The following is a 22,608-nucleotide window of genomic DNA, read 5'->3' on the forward strand; positions in this document are numbered from 1 at the left end:
CGTACCCCAGAGAAGCTTCACCACATTTTTCCTAATGTGTCAGATTGTTGCTGGAGGTGTCAGGCAGAGAAAGGATCCCTCTTTTATATTTTCTGAGACTGTTCCCTCCTGAGAAATTTTTGGGTAACAATCCGAATTATGGTCCAACAGATATCGGACCAGGATATACCAGATGACCCTGCATCCTTCCTCCTGCAACACAACTCATTCCCTCTGAAAATGTACAAATCTTCTGTAATAAGACACCTGATATAGCTGCAACCTAATGCATAACTACCTGCTGGCGGAGCCCTGAGCTGCCCTAGATTCGTTTATGGCTACACAGAGTTAACAAAATCTGTCGTACCTCCTCCATCCGAGGTACCAGTAGAAAAGTGGCCAACACATGGATTTATTAGTCACTGTTTACAACAATCAATTAATACCATAGCTATTTTACCTAAAGCTGGTTTATTGGAGCTCTACACTGCTGCTCATCTTCACTCACCTATCCACATAGGAGACATTCTACACACCTATTTACGAGGCTTCTCCACTGATAGAGCCTGTACCCCCACCTCAACCCCTCATTTTTTCCATCTGTGTTCTAAAACTTTTACAGGTCAGTTTAATTGTTCTATTTTCTGTAACTTGTACTTCTTGTAACTGAATTATATACTGTATATGCAATTGCAAAGTTTGCACATGATTGTTGTATACAGGTTGTTACTGTTATTGCACTATTGCTCCCCCATCCCTATTTTTTTTTCTGTACCCCCTTGAAATAAATAAATAATGTTTAAAAAAATAAAAATATACTGAACCCCAATGCTAAAACTATTTTTAGATTGGGTTACTTCTTTCAAAGACTAGGAGCCGTGCTCCTACATCCATTAAAAACATATCTCTATCATCAGTACCTTTGGGCAAGACTGGAGGACCTAAGTAACGGCTTTCTTTTCTTTTAAAGTGGAAAATCTGTAAAGGTTTAGTGGGCCAGGAGCATCTTTATCATATACTTATTCATTAATAAATATCCCTTGGAAAACTAAAGATATAAACAAAAAATAAATAGTATTTTGTTTGTCACTGTTCTATGCCAATTTAGTCTATGCTTTGAGTTAACACGTGAGTTACTACAAGCTGCTATAATTCGATTTTATTGCTTTTTTGCACCCATTTACCTTTTTTTTCCCTCAAAGCACTATAAAACACATCGGGGGTCACATCTGTTTCACTAAAGCACAGTTGATCATGTATATTGTGATTCACATTTAAATGCCATAGTTACTGCAATGCATCAGTGTGAATGAGCCCATTTAAAACTATGCAACTTTTTTTTAGTGTGACAACCTCTGTGCATCTTACTGTATAGCATACAATGTTGTCATATTGTACATTGTACAATGTTTATATAATTAGCAAAATAATCGATCTATGGAAGTATTACCAGCTAATAAAACTGTTACAGGGGCTGGGAAAGACACCATAAATATTTTGTTTTACATTTATTTCCTCCCTTAATTGCCCTTTACTTTATTATTTCCTTTGGCAAAGTTTACAGTTGTGAATATAGCAACTCTCCAGTTCTGACCTGGCGAAAGTCGGCCCTCCAGATCACCTTCACCAATTTCCTGATTTCTGATATTCAGTATTCACCCTATCAATAATTCCCCTTGGGTTTCCTTAGCACCATTTATTCAGTGTCACCCAGATGCCCAAAAAAAGAAAACAGAGACCCAACTGCTGTCAACCAACAGGCTTGCAGTGGGAGGAGAAGCAGCCCCTTTTGGTGGGACTGTATTAGACTGGAGTGATCTGTCAATCTACCTATTGTTGGATTCTTTCTCATGTGGATATTTGCGTTACCTTGAGATTTTCTATGTACAACAATTTACAACAAACAAGTAGTAACTGGATCAGGGCAAGGACTGGCTATATTAACAGGAAGCGGTAACATGAACAGAACTAGAGGACAATATTTTTAAAGACTAGTAGCCAGAGCACCAGCAAGGTTTTAGTTATCAGGATACAGATTCAATGCTATGGCAGGGGAAGGCATGTGAAGCCAGAATGAATAGGCCTACTTATAACAGGCCCCAGGTCTAGCTAAACCAGAAGGTGACTTTGCAGCAAGTCACCTGTTGGTTGCCCTTGGAACCACATGCAAAGCATGCTAAACCACAGTGCCACCTGCAGGTGACATAGGGAGTTGCAGTTTTCCTGAAAAAGAGTTCTGAAAGCACTGTTGGAATGGTAGAGCAGTGTTTCTTTGTTTTTTTCCTCAGATTTTGGTAAGAAAAACATATACATTTATTATGGTGCATTTTCTGAGGACCAGCCAATTAAACCTAAACTTGTCTAGAAATGACAAGGGAAAATAAAATGGAGAAATGATAATGTGCGTCAACATCCTGCCCATTTGGGCCCAGCACTGTACCAGGAGACAGTTTATAGGCTGCTGTAGTAGCAGTCATGGTGTACCGCGTCAACTTCCTTATTATCAGAGAAAGTGTGTTTCTTGCAGACCAATAAATAAAATTATTGCATTCATATTATGGGAGCAAGGCAGAGGGTGGGTTGCCTCCCACAACTAGTATGCAACGTGCTCAGTTTCCACCACTAGCTCTGAAGCTACAGGGGGAAGTGCCAAATAAATAAGAACTAAAAAAAATTAATAAAACAATATACCTTTGAGTTGAGTGCTTATTTGCCAGAAGCAAATAAATATGGACAGTTTAGTTCCATTTTAACCTATGCAGCAGCTGAGTGCATGAGAATGTCTTTAGCCCTCTGGTGTATCTAACCTAAGGAAATGTAAGGGTATGGGAAATATGGGACAGCTGTTTTCCAACTTGTTATTTTTTTGAAGCCATTAAATTCATTTATCTCAATTTCTACTTCTGCTGTTATATGGAAAGACTAGTTAATTTTTACAAGACCTCTATGTATTCCCACAATTCAGACAAATGCTAGGATAGTAACCCTATATACTTTTTGCTCTATTCCCAGAAGACAGACTGCTCATGCACCTCAATGTACAACTGGTCTTCTTTCTTCTCTAGTGAAAGCAAGGACATTTCCCAGCAAATATGGTACAAACACAGGGCCAAGCCATGCAACAGGATTTGTTTTAAATAATGGCAACCCATTGGAATCACAATGTCACTAACACAACAAAGTACAGAATGCTTGCTTTAATGAAAAAGCACTGTCACAACATGTTGAGAAGCCAATGTTTTGAGGCTGTTTAGGGTCCCTACCTAAAGGCAACATAGTGACCATCATTCCGTGATTCTGCTGAATCCCATTTTCTACATTGGGCATGTTCCTCTTTCCAGACACTATCATCTACATTATTTTTGCCCCCCTCTTTCTTGCATGTCACTATTTCTATGTATATATTAACTGATCTGGTTACTCCTGATATATGCGTTTTAGAATAAAATTGCTTTAGGAACAAATTACCATAATTTTGTGATGTGATTAACATTGTGCAGGTATTTAATGGATATGTACAGTGTGTCCCAAAAGTCACTACACACTTTCTTTTTTCTATTTCTTTCCAGGCATCATTCGGAGACACATAAGACCATCAGCATATGACAACTTAGGCTTTGCAGTTTTTGTAAGCGTATCATTCCCTTAACCATGGCTCGCCAATTGACAATAGAGCAGTGTTGCAAATTGCCGCTTGGCAAGAATTTTTTTTAGTCCCCTACTGCACTTCAGCATGAGTTTGAGAAGCTTTATGGCTGTCACACTGCTCCAATGCCCAACACAATTTACGCTATCCATGGCAAGTTTCTTGACAAATCACGCACGGGAAGGCCTGCTACTACTAAAACGTCAGAGGCTTGCGTCCAAAGGTGGCTGAAATTTAAATTATAAATTTAAATTTAAATTATAAAATAGTATGATTTTTTTTCCCCAATTAACCCCCCTAGCATTCTAATTCTCTTCTCTTGCAGGTAAAATCCACCCCAAGTCACACTCAGGATTACTGTAGGGGGGTTAATTCATCTGAAATCTACTGACAGATAGTCAAATCTCTCTACACTTCTCCTTTTAGGCCCTTTTAAAACAAGGACTTGTTCTGCCACCTACTAAATAATGAAAATTATAGGCAAACTAACAGATTTTTTTTTTTTTTTTTTTTTAAGACGAGTTCTTTAAAGTACTGCTAAAACCTTGTTTAAGGGAATAGGTTATTGTGAAGCATAATTTAGGTTTTATAGATGTGCAATTATACTTCAGATATGATAGTGGTTAACAAAACACAGTTTATACCATCCCTGGTCTGGGGCTCTGGCCAGTGCTTCCCCAGTGAGGGTGCATCATGAGGTCATTCTGGGGGCAATTTCTCACCTTTGCGTTACACACGACTACCCACACAAGCAAGGGCTGGAGTCTGTGAATTTAGTGGTCCGTGGCGTCCAAACGTTTGGCAACCACTGGTTTATACTGTATTAAAAACAAAGACTAGGATTTACACAGTATATTGAAGCCAAAGTAATATTATTCCAACACAGCCAATAAAGAGGGCCAAACACACCAAACCTAGAAAAACCAGCAGTGGCATCACTGCAAGTCAGGATTATTTATTTTATTTTTTTTTTTAAGGGGGGGGGGGGGGCGTGACAGATAGCTCTGCTTTAATGGGACTTCTTACGGTAGCCTTTAGTATGTTTTAGGCTATAGTGGTCTTCGGCTGTAAGAGCTTTCAGCAAATAGAACAATAAGCAGCACCAGCAAAGACATCCCCAAATCTACTGTGACTAATAGTCATATTAGCAGAGCCTAAGGTTTTGTACAAGATGCTTGAGTATTGTCATTTGAAACAATCTTTCACATATATTTCCTGAAAGATGAATGAATGAGCGCAGTACACACAGCTCTGTTCTGTTTTATGGGGGGGGGGGGGGGGGGGACACGAGCAAGCGTTAATAAAATTTTTATATTAAAGTCAAAATATGGTCAATGAACTGTATAACACTGCAAACAAGAGTACAAAACCTTTCATAAAGGCCTGATGTATGTTGCTGACAAAACAGAAAATGTTGTATTTGACCTGCAATGCAAACAAATCTACCTAAAGAAACACAAGTCAGGTTGACCACGGTTTTAGGGCAGCCATCCATTATACTCCATTGCAGTTAATAGGAATCTGCTAGTCCAATTCAGGAAATGCAAGAAAAAAAAAATACAGAAGCCGCAGGAATTATTACTAAAACCACACAGGAAATAGCATTTTATAGTCACTTTTTAAAGTAAAATTTTAAGTAAAAATGTACTAAAAATGCTAGTCCCAATAAAGTTTTTTTTTTTTTTAAACTCAAATTCTTGTTGACAAGAATGCTGATGGGCAGAGACAAAAATGTCCCATTTCATGAGTGTTAAATTGTCTTTTATTGTCCAGTCCAGGTTGGGGTGCGTCCATGACCTGGGCTCAAAAAATGGATTAAATAATGCCTGTAATCAGACTTCAGAGGACATCTAGCAGCAGAGAAGAAAAAAATTGCAGAGGAATTTACTCTACCAAAGCTGAAAAATGCAGCACAAGTGGTTTTTGTTTTTTTTTTCATCTTTTAGGATTTTTGGCTGGAGTTCAAGAATGTTTTTACCTTCAAGCTTGTTTTTACCTTCAAGCTGAAATAACTAGCAGTCATAGCCAAATTTGTTTAGTAAACAGTAGTTTATTTACCATTGGATTACTTTGTCTACAAAACACATTCATTGTAGGAATAAAACTGTTTGACAACTCAATATTTAATGGGTTACAGGAGTGTTAACAGGTCTTTAGAATATGGCTGTCAAAGAAAACATGACAAAGTTTCAGTGCTTGTTACCTCTGACTCCTGAACAGTTTGTAGGAATGATTATTAGCCAGTAGGAAATATGGGGAAACACAAGTCATTGAAGCATTTCAGAAAAAAAGCTGGACTTTAAAATAAACTTGTAGATACAATAGCATAGGTTAAAAAAAGAATGTACACATCATTTTCTTCATGAGGAGTTAACCCAATGCACAAAAGGAGGGTGTAAAATAAACAGTATCACCCAATAAATATACATATACACATACTTCAATCTAACATTTAGGTTTTTGTGTATAGTATTATAGATATTCGGCTACTTTTTCTTTTTTATTATTTCTGAAATAATCCAAAATAATCTATTTAGTGAACAACTAAATAAATACTGTTGGACCACAGAGTTCTCTAGTACAATGAAATGTATTCTAGGTATTCATGGTTTTGAATATATGGTATTGTACATATAAATTCAAAATACACTGGGTGGATATAGCTGAAAATGTTGGTGTGTTTTTGGGATTACCTGTCATTAGGGGCTTGTTTGACAAGGCACTAAATGAGCCACCATGCCGTTACCCAACCACACAGATCAATGCAAGGCGATTTTCAGATTTCACCTAAGTTTAAGAACACTGCGTTTTGCCTTCGTGTATAAATGCTATACTAGTAAAGTTAGATATTGTATACCAAAACTTGGGTCTTTTTTTAAAGAAAATTAAAGCCCCATTCATATCTGCATGCTTTAGGTACATTGTAGGCATGGCATGTTGGAAAAAGTCAAGTTTAATGCATCATGTGCAAGGGGCTGATACATGTAATCTTACAGTAACATAAAAACTTGTATACAACGCACCACACCTAAAAATTGCAGATGTAAATGGGGACTTACCATTTCTAAGTCCAGCAAAAGAAAGGATTAAAGAATGAAAAAATAAAAAGTTTGCTTCCACTAGGTATGAGTGATTGGTATTAAAAGCACCTCTAAAACTCAAAAGTCAGAGAGAATGACAAATAAACCACACAGTTAAGTTACAGGACCATCCATGTATACAGGGTTAATTTAGCCTTTTGTGTTGGGCTCAATGGTGTATTTATGTAAAGTTATCTTTTTCCCCCAAAAGTAGTCAATTATGAAAATACAAAAACTGCTAACAGACGTCTTTGGCACCGAGGCACAAATAAAATCATAGCAAATATTTAGTCAGTGCTTCATCAGACTTTCTTAAAGATTTATAATACTGCCGTTGTAGCCCAGATGGCAACAGAGGAAACAAGTAGTGAACTAAGAACTAAACAGTTATAAGGAAATCTTGTAGACATTTAACTTCAGTTGATGTAGTTTGTTCTCAGGCTTTTTCATAGTGACGGCTGCTGACGATATCTCCAAGGGTTAGGGTCTGTTTCAAAACAAAAAGAGTGTTTTTATTTGTGTAATATTAATGTATATAGAGTGAATTTGTGCTTGCATTTAAATTTTTTTTTTTTTTTTTAACAAACTTTGTGTCTAGTAGATATTTTTTGTCACTGCTTGTAAATTTAAAGGCTTGTTCCCACTAGTAAATTAATGAACATGCAACTATACATATGACATGCTTGGTGCACTGGGCTGCCATTATGCCCGACAGCACCATACTGCAATTCAAGTGATAGGTGTGAAACAGTTAAAATGGTAGCAAATAAAATATATTGATTACATGGCATGACAGGAAAACTCAAAATGACAATGATATTTAGAAGAATAAAAAAGCTACGTACACACGTCCAACGGTTCTTGCCTGATAACTGGCTCAGGGACGATATCGTGCGAGAACCTGGCGCGTGTGTACAGCGCCAGTTGTCCATTGTCCAAACGACCGTCCTGGCGGATCCACGGACGATGGACGACTAACGATCCTAATGCAAGGGAAGGGGGAGAGTGCGCAGCAGGGTGATGCTCCGTTGTTCTCCCCCTCCCCCCTGCATAGAGCAGAACGGTGCTGTATGTACAGAACTCATTCATGCATCGTGCAGTGCTAGTCGTTGGAAAGGATCGTGAAAGGTCCTTTCCAACGACTAGTATTGCACATGTGTAATCGGCTTTATTCTCAGCTCTGTTCATCTTTAGGTTTTCCAGCACCTCCTGCTACACTCCCTACAATATAAATAAAACATTCAGGCAGGAACCTGTAACCTTGGCCACAGCTGGGTTGTAAATACAGATAAGAGTCTCCAAGATATAAAAATTAGTGCTTTACTTATCCAGCATCTCTTTGCATTGTTCAATTTATTTTTTTAAAAATATCAGTTTTTAGTAAAAAAAATTAGTCAATCACTCACACAATTTTTATTATTAATAATATTATTAAACAGGATTTATATAACGCCAACAGACAATGACACAGGAAAAGGAGAGGACCCTGCCCCAAAGAGCTTACAATCTAGGAGATTTGCTTGTCGATCACAATAATTTGTGCCTCTAAAGTATGGTGAGGTAGCCGTTGTTAAAAACATATATGATCTGATAACGATTTCACAGATTCGATAAAGATTCCACGCATTTTGCCTAATAAGGCTTCCTCGGGGGTTTGTTGGGGAGACCTTTTGAGTTGTAGGTAATGAGAAAGGACAGATATCCAATATTTGTAACAGTATAAAAGCTTACTTGGTAGTATTGCTGAAACCTTTTTTGTGGAGGCCAGTTGTCCTCATGCTACTTGTAAAATAATTAGGTTATAAAAGCCGTAGTGCTTAGGAGGAAGCCTTATTAGGCAAAATGCGTCGGGTGGGAAACAAAACTTTTGCTGTCTGAACAGGTCCTAAACTACTTGTACAGTATGCATACCTGTTACCTAGCTTCGTTTTCCTATGTTAGCACTAGGACTAGCACAGGTCATCTCTGTCTCGTTTTAGAATATTTTCAATTGAAATAAAGTTTATTGCTTTATGAAAAACACTCCATGCCCTGAAAAATCCTGTCTTTTCTCTATCTCTAAAAACCCAGTTTCCCTTTTCTCAAAAACATATGAGCCAATCTAGAGCATGCTATTGGCAATGGTGCCATTAAAAATGTAGGCCTTCAAGACCCTGAACCAATTAGGCCTTGAATGGCCAGGGTATTATCTGAATGTGTAAATGTATTAATAATCTGGCAAGTGTACATCCTTTAAACAATATACACAATAACAATTTAAATAAAGCTGAACTAAAAAATATATATTAGTGTTATGCTTCCAATTACACTATGGTCATAGGCAGTAGCCAAGTACACATTCACCCTGTCAAATATTTACTGAGTAGAAAGTAATATACATGATGAGCTAATTCACTTCATATTGTACACATTCATTTAGGAATACACTTAAGGAACCTCCAATGTTTTATACTTCATTTTTTAAACTTACAGATTTGCACTGTATTCTTACACTGTTATTTTTCTTTAGTTTTGGATAGCATTTTCAAATGATCTCGTACTACATACATTTCACACAGTATCATAGTTCCCACAGTAACATTATACAGGTAAGTGCTATGTCTGTAAAGGGGTTAAACAATGCAAAGTGGTTTAACAAGATAGTTTAGCAAATACACGTGAGTGATTGTTTAAAGTGTATGAAAAGTCAAAGTAATCTCAACTAAAGTCAAAGTAATCTCAGGTGTGGAGGTCAAAACTCATAGCATGTGTATAGTTGTTATTGATTCAGTGTTGTAAAAAGTACGTAGGAAGAACTAAATATTTTACTTGGGTAAATGTAACGTATACTCACCAGGACAAGTTTGTCATCATTTACTTCTCGTACCAGTATGGTCTCTTTCCCATCCCATTTCTGCACATGTTTCAATTTACCATCTTCTAGTGTTACCAAGGACTGAAAAAGAAAGAATATTTTTATAATGATTGATTCTGGGGAACTTTACAGTTTGTGTTTTGAAGTATATTATCAGAAATCCTAAAAAGTACATAAACAATTTTTGTTCATTTGTGGCGAAAAAAAGTCACTTTGTGATGGGAATACATATGATGACATTGCAAAATGGTAAACACCCTATAATAATAACTTAATACAGCGCAGACAAATTTCGCAAGGATTTACACACTCCATACTCATGTCACCAAGTGTTCCTCAAAGGGGTTTACAACTGACATACAACACTGGTCGGGACATTGGAAGGTCAATTTTTGAGAGGGAAGTCAATTAACCTAAACGGAAAATGGTGTCATTTTCTTGTTATTGGGGAAACTTGCTTACCATCTTTGACAAATGATTTCTTATTCTCTACAGCCAATTCAGAGGCTTAATTTTACTAAATTTCAGCAACATTTGACAGTCAGTTATCCAATAGTTTTTGACCTTTCATGGGCACATACAAATTTAAAGCATGACATTTAGTTAGTATCCATTTGAGTTAAAGACGTTGTATTTTGAAATATATGGGGGGGATTATATTGTGTGATTAAAATGCATTTAACTGAAATTTAACTGAAAAAAAATAATTGATTAAACAGCTACACAAATAATGTGCACCATAAAAAATTGTAACAATGATCATTTATTCTAATGGGTATCTGCATTCAGAAAAAATATACTTTTACTTACATTATACTGTAGAATTTAAATGTGCTAAAAAATGAGAAAACCAGGCTGGTAGCGAAGTGATATCCAAGTACACTATGAACTATGGTACCTTTTTAATGACATACAATGCAAGCAAAAATTAAAATAGGAAAAGGTAGGTATGCTGTAGTATATAAATGTCCACATGCATGTTAGCACAAACCTCCTAACATGTTCATGTGTGCCTAACGAAGCTTTACTTCATATAAAAGAAATGTTAAAGTAGAAACTTTTGGTCATTCTTGCCAAAACAGTTGGCTCCCAAGCCAACAAGTACATTTCCAACCACTAACAGCCACATGCAAAATATTTTCCATTCTGAAACCTCAGCTAAATCCGTCTTCTTTTTTCCAGGGCTGCTGATGTCACATGATAGATATACCTCTTGGCAAAGTCTACTGTTGTTCCTTAACACATTACAGGAGGAGCTACACTGCACAGACCCTGGTAAATTTTGACTTTGACAATTACAAACAGGTCAGATTTAATCTAACAATCTGAATAACCCAGTTTAAACTGACCTAAAATTAAAAAAAAATTAAAAATAAAGCCTATTTATACCTTGCACATCTGTTACAATGCATTTAACACATGAGCCTTGCATGAAGGAAGCCATTCTTTAAAGGGACTACCCGACACACCTGAACTGTATATGTAGTATTTGTATCCAGTGACGTAGATTCTTTGTGAAAGGGCTTTGGGCACCAGTCACAATTAACTGCACTGTAGCGCACCAATAGCCATAGTGTGTTTCGGCAGTTCATTGTTAAGAACAGGCCCAAGGTTCTGCTGGTCTCCCTTAAGGCTGCAACTTTAATAAAATCTGACCCTTTACTGTTCCTCTGTTAGCGGCAGCACAAGGAACCAACACTGAATCAAGAAAGGTAAAAAAAAAAAAAAAAAAAATTTTATATATATTAATTGAAAGTACAAAAATCCCATCTATGATAGGATGAGCAAAACAGATTTGGAGCACCCATCTGTTGCAGCATCCTTAGCATGATCCGGTGGTTCACGCCATCCTCACCTCTGGAGGGGCAGAATATTGTACATTTGTTTTGGAACAAAAAAAAAAAAAAAAGTGGTAAATCAATCTGCTCATGTGTACCAACTCCACTCCAAGTTTATGTTTCTATAGTTTAATGTAAAATTATTGCTACAGGTTTGTACTTTTCATAAACACAGTTTACAGCAACCATGCCTATAGGGAATGCGGGTTGACAGCCTCAGTTATAGTGTAACACTGTAACCGTCATTCAACAATGCAGAGTATAGGTTATGTTCATTGAGCTTTAAGTCATCCTTGGTAACAATACAACACTGTCAGAGCGGAATACTTATATTTGACTGCTGTTCCAGATCTTGTCCTTTACCCAGCCTGTGACTGGACAATGAAAAGAAATGGAGCATACTGATGAGCTCATTTCTGTCACTTTACTTTGTTCTCTTAGCTGCATGCTTCCTATGAGATACAGCTCTGCTGTATGGAGACTGAAAAAGGCAGATACCAAGTCAAACTTAGGTACTTCCACTGCTTTCAAAAGTTATGTATTAATAATTTAGAGCTGCATTATTCTGCATCTGCCTAAAGTGCAGCTTTACAGACATTAGAAGGTCTCAAGCTGTGCCTTCCCTAGTAAAAGATTTGTTCTACACTTCCAAAGAAATGCAGTGTTCTCCCAAGCCCCTTTTAGCCAGGCGCACCAGCCTGCACTTTCTGGGGACTACCCGGCTGTTTTTGGGTGGTTACTTAAAAGTTGGGTGACAATACAGGGGCTGCCACCCGCCTACAATTTCTTACCACCCGGCTTGAAAAAAAATTCTGGTTTGAACAGTGAAAAAAAGGATTGCGTTTTTAAATGTTCACATACTTTTAATTATTCATATCAAGTGATGCCATATCTGGTAATAATTGACATTGGATTAGAATCAAGACATTGTATTAGATTGACCTGCTTACATAAAAACACTATATGTACAGTAAACAAAAATTAACCCTTGTGGTTACACATGGTGTGTACATGACAATACAAAGTATTGTAGGACAGGCAGCAACTTTTTAAGAATGAGACCTTGATGTTTTATCACAAATGACTAAAGCTTCGTACACACGTCAAATTTTTCCTCGCCCGATAATCGGCTCGGGGCCTATATCAGGCAAGAATCTGGCGTGTGTACAGCCCACGTCGTTCATCGTCTGGATCTTCCGACGATGAACAAAAGCAATCCTAATGCAAGGTAAGGGGGAGAACGCGCTGCAGGATGCCGCTCCATCGCTCTCCCCTTCCCCCCTTCATAGAGCAGAACGGCTCTGTATGTACAGCACTCGTTCATGCATCGTGCAATTCTCTATTGTTGGAAAGGATCGTGAAAGATCCTTTCCAACAACCAGAATTGCACGTGTGTATTAATATATGCTTTATTCTTCCAATCTTTTGTGGATTCAGCTTCTTACTGCATTTGTTTTAGAACACTGATAAAGGTTGCCTAAAGCTTCTTCACAGACTGCAAAAACCTTTCTGATCTCCTGCTTCAATTACTGTAACATTTCAATTACTGCAACTTCCCTGAGGTTCACCAATGGACAGCATCCCTTACATCAATACTGAACTCTGCTCAACTTATCCACCATTCCTCAAGTGCTGAGGATAAATAAAATTCCCAGATCTAACCTCTAAAGTGATCCATAATCTGTCTGTTACCATACATTTTTTCACTAAGTTTTAGATACCACCCAACTTCTGGCACACAACACTCTGTCTTCCACCAGGATCAATCACCTCCTCACATCCACGTATACAAAACATCTCAGAAGTCTCTCCCCTCCTCTGGAATTTCTTTCCAAAACAAATTCACCACCCTAGAACAGTCTTAGCCAGGTCAGTCATTTCAGCCAGAGAATCTGACAGCCTTGCCAACACAATACCTTACCTCTCCTCATGTCCTGTCTCTTTAGATTGGAAGCTCCAGCAGCATGGTTCCCTCTGCATTTTTTGTAGTTGTATTACCTTTTGACTTTTTTTTTTTTTTTTATTTATTTATAACCACCTCTGCACTCACGTTTGTTTCTTATGTTCCACAGCACCATTGAAAATAATGACGCTTTACAAGTCTGTAATGATATTACCCTGACTTCACATTACACACACCAAGTAGTCCTTCTGTGATATTAGCATCAAGCTGGATATAGACAGATAATAAAGGATTTGACAGCCAAAAGATAATCCCTGTTCAACACGCAGATATAAAACGATGCAGGTATATGTAAAATGACAAGATCCTCCTGGTAGGAGGTTTGGAAACAAAATGTAAAAATTGACATATAAACCCATTTAGGATCATTTCAGATTGTACTGCATGCTGAACCACATTTCCAATTGCCCCCTTTCAACTGTATAGCATGGTGCATGGTTCCATTTGCCCTTGGTTCGATTTGTGTTGCAATGAGGTTGCAGCACAATTTCTGCAAGCACTGGCTTCTGGCCATGGAGTTGCTATTGCTTCTCTGGAGGAAGAACTTTGTCACCACAAAAGCAAGTTCAACACGCACAAATGCTGACCTGTAATCCAGTTTGCAGCTCTTAGTTCATAGCAGCAGTTTGACAACTGTGCAGATTTCCACCGAAATTCTGAAAACGACCTGACCCATAGCAGAACCATAATTCAAATTCAAAAATCTTTCCCATGTTTAAGCATCTGTTCATTTTAATAATCAGTTCAGTCAACTGAATCTGTGCCTTGTAGAGAAGACAGAACCATTCACATTTGTTCCTGCTTCAGAAAGAACTTCCAGTCTATGCCCCTACAAAAGTCACACAAAACAGGGCCCAGCAACTGCTCAAATTTACTAGAAAGCATAACTGCATCAACAGGTACACCTAGGCACTTTTCATTTTAATCCTACTTCATGTAAACAGAGAGCTTTTGTCCAGAGAACCAGCTGTGACTGTGGCGCCGACATTCGACTTCAGAGCTGTGCTAGGTCCAACAACCAACCATCCATTATCGGTAGACCTCCCTTTGGATACTTGAAGACAGCTACTAAAAGCAATCGCCAATGGTAGTATAATGGTGACAACAGGAACAAACAAGCACTGTATAGGCAGTCTGTTCTGTGGAGGGGGGGAGGGTTTAGTAGTAAAAGGGCATGATAGAGAGATAACCATAAGTAAAGAAACTAATATTCGTAGAGAGCTTAAAACTCTGAAGTCAAATTAGTACATCAACAGGGCTACTAGGATAGAAGAACCCTCTATAAGCACAGAGGATGATGTGTGCTGTAATAAACATTTAGCAAGACATTTTGGAAGAATGTAGTCATGTGTAGTCCATTTTAAAAGGAAAGGAGTGTTTTCATTGAGTAATAATTTTTAAGCTCAGTTGCCGAAATTTCACTTACCCGTTAGGGATCTACAATCCTGCAGAACGTAATGTGGGCTTCCACACAACCAATGACCAAAGTGTGTTTTTTAAATGTGACTTTTGCATTTGTATTCACTTGCTGTTCTATCTTTTTTACCCAAAGAGCTAGTATCAGTATGTCAGAAATATGCAGTCAGTGCCCCAGTTGAATAGTCAAAGAAATTTCTAGGGTAAGCCACTTAAAACATTACGGGAGAGTGCAAAACAATCACAGTGCAGCAATATTGAGCTACAGGAGAAACCTACACAAAATAATAATTTTCATGTATTTGCACAGTTAAAACTATTATTGGAAACAATCTTAACACAAAATTGATTCGGTGATCAGAAGACCCTCCCGTTTAAAATACTTTCAAATATTGTATTTACTTTAAATTATCAGCACATATTTTACTGGAAACAGAAAGGGAACATACAAATTTCCAGCAGATAGATACTTGATGAGAATTGCACCCATATATCTACACTGCAAGAAAATAAAAGTTCTACAACACATGCATTGATAAAAAGTGTTCTTTATCTCACCTTCACTTTTCTGTCATCTGCTGTAGTTTCATCAAACTCCTCATTGAGTTTAAACTTGACTTCAGTGTTCTTGAAAGTGCTCTGGGTCTGTAGCACAATAATATCCCCTTCTAAACTGATTATAGTTGTTGGTTTGGTGACATTTGCGATCTGGCGGGTGGCAAAACCCACACCTGAGGGTAAAAAAATAAATAAATGTAGACCTCTGACGAATTTAATACCATTTTGGTCATTGTAGTATGTCATGCTTAGTTGTACCCTTAGGTAAATATATTGAACGCATCCTTGCCCCAACCTTGCTATCCTTTAGTTCTATATACAGACATTATATATAAGGCAGATATTATATTTGTTTATACACAGATTATTGTAACAAACATTACTCCCTAGAAGTGAAGAAAATAACGCCCAGAGTCTGGCCTGGATTAGGAAATCTAGAGGAGCGTATGGTCAGTACCAATATTGTTTATGGCCTTTCTCCATTCTACATGTACAAAAATAAGAAAGCCAAAAAGGAGTACCAAAAAAAGGCCTCGCTGTATATAACAGATATGCAGTTAAATTCCTTGTTCGTTCTGTACAATGAAAGCAGCTGCAAAGCAATGGCTAATTTAAAACAGTCAATGCAGGGTCACAGCGCTGCTACTAATTTCAAAGCAATGGCTTAGTGTTGTAAGAAACTTTGGAACTGATTTGAAATTAATTGTTGACCTGCCCCTAAACATTGTGCTGCAGAAATAGTTGAAAGCTGGGTAAAAGGGTCAAGAAACAATCAGCTAAACCATGTCATTGAGACAGACTACACTACTGTCAGTGCAGTATTTTTTTTTTTTTGTAGATTACTTTTATTACAGAACTACTTCTATTAAGTTATTGGATATGTGTGTTTTCCACCCAATCAAAAGAATGAAAACACACCTGTGAAAAATTCCACCTTCAGGCCTCCCTCCTACAACCTTGATAGGAAGGTCAGAAGCCCAGTTAAAATAATGCTGGTCATTTAGATAGGGCATGTGATTCCTTTGGCAAGACCTCTTTGTACGTTCTTGGCATGGATATAGGTCAAATGAAGGTACAAAACTACTGCATGTAATTTATTATTGGGTTGTACCATATTTTCAAATAAAAGAAATGCAATACTGCAATAATTTATTTATTTGAGAGGAAAGCAAATGCTCTAAAAGTGCCCCAGTAGCCAAAACCCAACTGTACTACATGGCAGCTGTAATGGAAATGTTTTTCTTGTTTATACAAATATATTAAGTGCCAAGCAGTTTTAGGTTGAAGCAGCTGCGACAAAGAATCAAAGGATTGATTTACTATGCTGCCTATTAGCACATTTACCACATGAAGCCTACAACTTGTTCTGCAGAGCACACTCACCCATCCCCCATACCCCTAGAAGGCTTTTGGTCTGGACACTTTAACAATATCTCAATTGTCCCTTAAGGCTGAACACTGACAAACCCAAGGCTGTGCTTTAACTCTTTCGCTCCCAAAGACATAACAACTACATATACCTACATTTATTAAATAAATCAAGCATGTATATAGATTTAGCTGAATTCCAGAAATACCTAGAACCCCCCCCCCCCCCAATAAATGCTTGTTTATTTTGGGGTGGTGAGAAGACCTTTTTCTTTGATCCTGCAGACTCCCTGCACTGCACTGCAGCCCTGCACTGCAAGGACAAACTCAACTACTACCTAGAGCACTGGAAAAAAGAGTAAATAAAAGTGCCTGTTTTAAAAAATGAAAAATATGGACTATACCACTATTGTCACCATCAAGAAAACCTTCTTAGTAAAAGCCATGCAGCTATTACTGCAAATACATTCCCAGCTTAATGATGTGAAATTGCAGTATGGTTGCATGACATTTCTTAAGGCAGGCTTCCTAATGGTGATCACAGCAGACTATGCCTGTGAAATAGAAAAGAAACGCTGAAATTCAATAGAATTCTAGAGTGAAATTTACACTAAATGCCCCTTTTATAGCACAGATAGTGGACCTAAACAAAATGTACAATGTGTGCCTTGTTGTGGGGGTGCTATATAAGCACACTGTCCATCTTTTCTATATGAGTTGTATAGAATCCTTTGTATTCAGTCACTGGGCTATCCACAGTATGTGGGCCCTGGACAAGGATACCATTAAATGATATACATTCCCCTCCAGCACAAAAATGCAAATCCCATGCACAGCTTAATAAAGTATTATTCCAGCTGTTACATGAGCAGAATAAACTGGCAGAGTCAAAATTTACATTTGAAAATCTGAGCGTAGATTCAGGAAAAGGTTAGGAATGTGCTTAAGGCCAGTGGTTATTTTTAAAGCTTTGAAAGTCAGACCCTAGTCAATAGTTATATGCTCTGCACAGGTTGAGGCTGGTAGGACTAGCAGATGTCTCACTAAAACCTCTGACAGTAGGTCCATTTGCCCATTCCCTTGCAGCTGATGTTGCCATCTCCCTAATGTATGGGTCTGGCAGCTGGCCATGCAGTCCTAGAAAGGGCATGGTTGACGTGTTTCCCATCATGGAGGTTTTCACTGGGTATTTTGTGGTGACCCCAAAGGGAGTAGCAGGAATACCATGGCACAGATGAGTTTAGAGGAGTCCCTGCAAATTCAGTCTTCTTATCATACTTATAACCCCATAGAATGGTCCGTAATTTCATGCCAGAGATGACCCCAACAGCACTGGGAGGCTGTTGTCTTAGGCGAAAATTGAATTGAAACAGTTCAGCCCAACAAAAAACCTTCCTGTTCCCATTGGACCCACAGCCCAATTCGGGTACCTGAGGGTAGCCTCTGCTAAGGTAACCTTCATAAAATTGCCTTACCCCTACTCTCCTATTGCTTTTTGGTCCTATGCAGCTGGCAGATTGTTGACAAAGAGGAGTTGGGAAATAATTCTTCCAGTTATGTCACAGTACTCGGGCCTAGAAATTAGCTGCCATACTCAAGCAGAAGACACATGCTTGGTATTGTCTGTCTGTAAAGGCGTGAAGAGTGGTGAGGGATCAGGGATAGTCTGCAATCATTTGTCAGCAATCATTGGGAGTAGTGTTTGCCAAATACAATAAACATACACAGAGGTATGGTTTATGCATCAAATAATTAACTGACATGTTCATTTATAGGGTAGAATCATTTTATATGGCAAAGGCTTACAGTTAAGTATTCATGTATTTGGTGACAATGCCTTAAAACTAACCTTATCCAACACTACTGCCGATATCATGGAGAACCCTATTCATGCCATCAAAAACAGTGTTCTGGGAGTTCTGAGGCTTGAAGGAGCATACATTTTAACACAGCACTGCCAGTTTACTGCTGGACTGTCAAGTACAAAGTCATAAAGATCAAACATACCAAGCACCTATGTTCTACTTTCTGATTAACCTGCTAAAGGTGAATTGTACATACAATAAACATGGGTTACTTTTCATATTGTCACTTGAAGGTCAAATAAATGAAAAGCCATGGCAATCTAGAACAGTGGATTGCTGAAGCATGGAAATCTGACAGTCAGGGTTCATCGATCATCCTGTATGGATCGGTTATGCCGTTTGAGTGGTGCTGTATAACAATTTATATTGACCTGTGTTCACTATTATCTAGGCATATGCAAGGGAAGGTTAGAAAATACTTGTCCTGCACATAATTAAATATCTGTTGTGTGCTTATACATTGGTCACAGGTATAACGGCATAGAGCGGTGTATAGGCCAACCTAATATTGGCAAGAATATGCTATTAAGGCATCATCATCACATTGAATACTAGACCTGGAACATAAGGGCCTCAATGCTTTTAACAAACCTTTACACATTTTTATGCACAATATATTACGACCAATATGAATTTCAAACAATTTCCTGAAAATAAATCCTTTGCTTTTATCGGAGTATGTGTGCCTACATCAATACAATCTTTGTTACAGCCTGTCATAATGCAAAGTACTAATTGATAATCTGAATAATGCAAATTGTTACCTGTCTTGGTAATCTTCTACATCAGTCTATTTTTAATTCCTTTTTTCTACAAATAATGTCTACACTACTCTGCCTTTGTAATCCACATTTATTGCCTGTCCTATTTTATTACGTCCCTTGTATCTAATTTCTGTCTAGCCTGCACACATGGCCTCTGTGCCTGCAAATCTACAGAGCCAGCAAATAACCATCCACCCTGCAATGCTGCATTCATTAACTCTGCTCTCTCTCCATTCATTCATTTCAGAATGTGATCATCTTGCATTTTTCCAGGGATTCATGCACACCTCCTACCCAACACAGCAGAAATACATGTAGCACATTTCTGTCATCTGATCATACAGTTATACATAACTTAAATGTATTTTTTGCCATCACTGAGCAGATGTTTTTCTGCTTATTCCATAAAAAAAAAAAATTTCATTTACAAATAGCATGCAATCATAAATATTGTGGATCATACTCACCAAGACCTTTCATATAGTCATCAAAATTCTTGCTGTCTACCAGCTTCCAGGTCCCCACAAATCTTTCAACCATGATGACACAGAATGAATGCAACTGCAGAGATTAGCAGAGGCTTGCTCTGAGTCTCAGTATATATAGCCTTGCTCTGTCTGTGATCACATGGTGCTGGACTGTCTGCACAGTGTGATAAACCACAGCCCCTCCCAGCCAAAGGATTGTCTTGCTGGCTCCCTTACAAGCTACTGAAGACCTTTTTTTTTCCTAATAAAAATCACTACTATAGAATAAATATTTTTGTAGGTGACTTCTTTTCAAATCTAGCCTGAGACCCAATTTAAGGATAGACTATAGTCCTTTTGTTTTGCTTTCATCACAGTAGTGTTTATTTTAAAAGTCATAAAAGCGCCACACGTTTAACAAGCGTTTACGCTGCAGTCTATTAGTGTTTATAAATGCAAAGTAAAAGCCAAAAAGGAGGGATTGCATACAAGTCTACCCAGCCGCTTTGCAGGTGTAGGGAAATTTCACTGTAGGCTGAGCATTCAGGATCATACAGCTCTGCTCAATGCTCAGTTTGTGTTCTACGTCTAGTAATTTTGTTGGGTGAAAGGATGGACAGGCTTTTGGAGGGAAATTAGAAGGTGAATGTTATTATTTTAATAATGTATTGTATACTCCTATACTTTACACCAGGGTTCGGCAAACTTTCATGACCAATAATCCCGCCCTAATGGCTCCGCCCACCACCTGTAAATGCCCCTGAAGTGAAATCCCTCTCCTCTGTATGCATTGTGGAGGAGAGGGACATACCTTCAAGGAGCCTTCCCTATTTACCGCGCCAGCGGAAGTATTAACACCAGCCGCGGTAAATAGGGGAGTAACAGCAAGGAGGTGGCACCGGAGCTCCGGCTCTGGTAGTTCCTAACGCCCACTGGGTGATCCGCCAGCAACCTGCGGCTTCAGTGATCGTTTGCAGCGATCGGCCAGGGGGCGTTAAGCCGGAACGAACTACTGGCTAGGCCGTATCTGGCTTAAAGACCGGAGTTTGCCGACCCTTACTTTTCACAAATCAAATAGATTGTGACACAAAATAAGATTTATATGTGATTACTTATATACAATTCACAGGTTTCATGTATAATCTCATCATAAATTTCAGTCAAGTCTCAAGTACCCAACCTGTTTCGCACTTAGGCTTCCTCAGGAGAGAAATGAGATTGGAGATCAGCTTGAAAACAAGTTATTTCTAATAACACCATGATGGGTATAAAGAAAGCAAAAAATAGAAAGAAGAAAAACAACAAGTTCAGTTTCATTGCTAAATCCAACATGTTGTAATACATAGAGTTAAATAAATATATAGATTATAAACAATATTACTTACATTACAAAAATCGCAGTGAAAGAGAGTAGATAAAAGCATCTGCAGGACTTCCAAACCAACTTAGTATTCCATGTCTATACTGGCCATGTTCCTTGTGTTTTTCTGCTGCTGTACATATGAACTGGTCTGCTTCCATTTACACAAGTTGTGTTCTTCCTGTCTGCTATAAACAGGAGATTATAGAACACTTCCTGTTAGCGATCCTCAAGAAAGCTAAAAGAAAAGTGTTCCAACCACCGAGCTGTCCATTTGTATTGGGTGCTCTTTGATTCAACTCACCACCAGTCAACCATCCACAGAATTTGCCAGGCCACATTTTTTTCAACATGCAGCCAGTTAAACCCTGCCTATGGCATCAAGTATAAACTATCCAGTAACAGTGCATTGCGAGACATAGAAGGGTAACTTTTAATTGTTAGGATGATCTAGGATTTAAAAAAGGCATAAAAAAGCAATTATTAAGAAATCCACTGAAGGTGACTTTTCCTGGTTCATGTGTTTAAATTACAGTGATTACTTCCTTAGAATGAATGTTTGTTGAAAGTCATATTCACTGCTTTAAAAATATGCCTTAATGTGTGGCCCATTGAAGACCGTGGTCTGTGTTTTCCTTAACTGATTACCTGCTCAAGTCAGTTAAAAAAACATGGAGGATCAGATAAAAAAGCAGTAATACTTTCAATTGTAAATGAGCCCCATAGTGTACTAGTAATTAAAGCATTTTTATGTTTTTTTTTTGTTTTTAGTGAGTTAATGTTCACTGTAATGCATTCTGCTTTTTTGTTGTATTCTGTCAGCAATGCATGTAACGCGTTTCGACATTTTGACATTAAAATCAACACATCCTTTAACATGCTTTACCGCACTGAAAAACACACTTGTGCTATTTTGATGCTCACAGCTGGAACAAGTACGACAAAAAACAATAAATAAACTGTGCACCTGCATTGATGTGCACGTGGTAGGTAGCGAAGTGGTAAATTTGGTATTAATGACTAGTTTTCTGAGTTGGTCTGTACTTCTCCTTTGTTGTATGTTTTTATGTTGTAAAGACCACACATGTGAAGGCACTGATTTGTATCAAGGCTGCAATTGCAAGGATCTATAGTAGTCTCATGTATGTCACTATTCTGAAGTCTCTGACGTTTTGTAACACACACACACACCTTTTTGAAGGATCCCCAGAAAGGAATAAATACCCATCAAGGCACAAAGCAGAGCTTAAAGTCCTCCTTTACGATGGCAATATACTTGGGTCAGTCCCAATTGGCCATTCGGTTTCTCTTTGTGAAGAATATGCAGACATAAAGAGAGTCATTAAGTTGTTGCAATATTACCAACACAATTGGGTTATCTGTGTTGACCTTGAAATGGTATGCTTCCTTCTTGGTCAGCAGTGCGGATACACCAAGTATCCTTGTTATC

The 22,608-nt window shown here is 38.0% G+C and overlaps 1 protein-coding gene across 1 annotated transcript; it reads right to left on the reverse strand.

Annotated features, from left to right (window-relative positions):
- Positions 1 to 5,655: 5,655 nt before the first annotated feature.
- Positions 5,656 to 19,947, reverse strand: FABP3 (fatty acid binding protein 3). The gene is made up of 4 exons (XM_072420786.1): positions 19,799 to 19,947; positions 15,335 to 15,507; positions 9,539 to 9,640; positions 5,656 to 7,192 (listed from the first exon to the last, which is right to left on the reverse strand). The coding sequence occupies exons 1-4, from the start codon at positions 19,869 to 19,871 to the stop codon at positions 7,142 to 7,144; spliced, it is 399 nt and encodes a 132-aa protein (XP_072276887.1). The 5' UTR covers positions 19,872 to 19,947; the 3' UTR covers positions 5,656 to 7,141.
- Positions 19,948 to 22,608: the final 2,661 nt, after the last annotated feature.

The sequence above is a fragment of the Pyxicephalus adspersus genome, chromosome 1, assembly GCF_032062135.1.
Source record: "Pyxicephalus adspersus chromosome 1, UCB_Pads_2.0, whole genome shotgun sequence".
Lineage (NCBI taxonomy): Eukaryota > Metazoa > Chordata > Amphibia > Anura > Pyxicephalidae > Pyxicephalus > Pyxicephalus adspersus.

Excerpts from the sequence above, each read along its gene's own strand:
- FABP3 (XM_072420786.1), bottom strand. The coding sequence starts at position 19,871 with ATGGTTGAAAGATTTGTGGGGACCTGGAAGCTGGTAGACAGCAAGAAT. Across the intron at positions 9,641-15,334 it reads CAGATGACAGAAAAGTGAAG|TCCTTGGTAACACTAGAAGA; the intron begins GTGAGATAAAGA and ends TTTCTTTTTCAG. Across the intron at positions 7,193-9,538 it reads ATGATGACAAACTTGTCCTG|ACCCTAACCCTTGGAGATAT; the intron begins GTGAGTATACGT and ends GTTTTGAAACAG.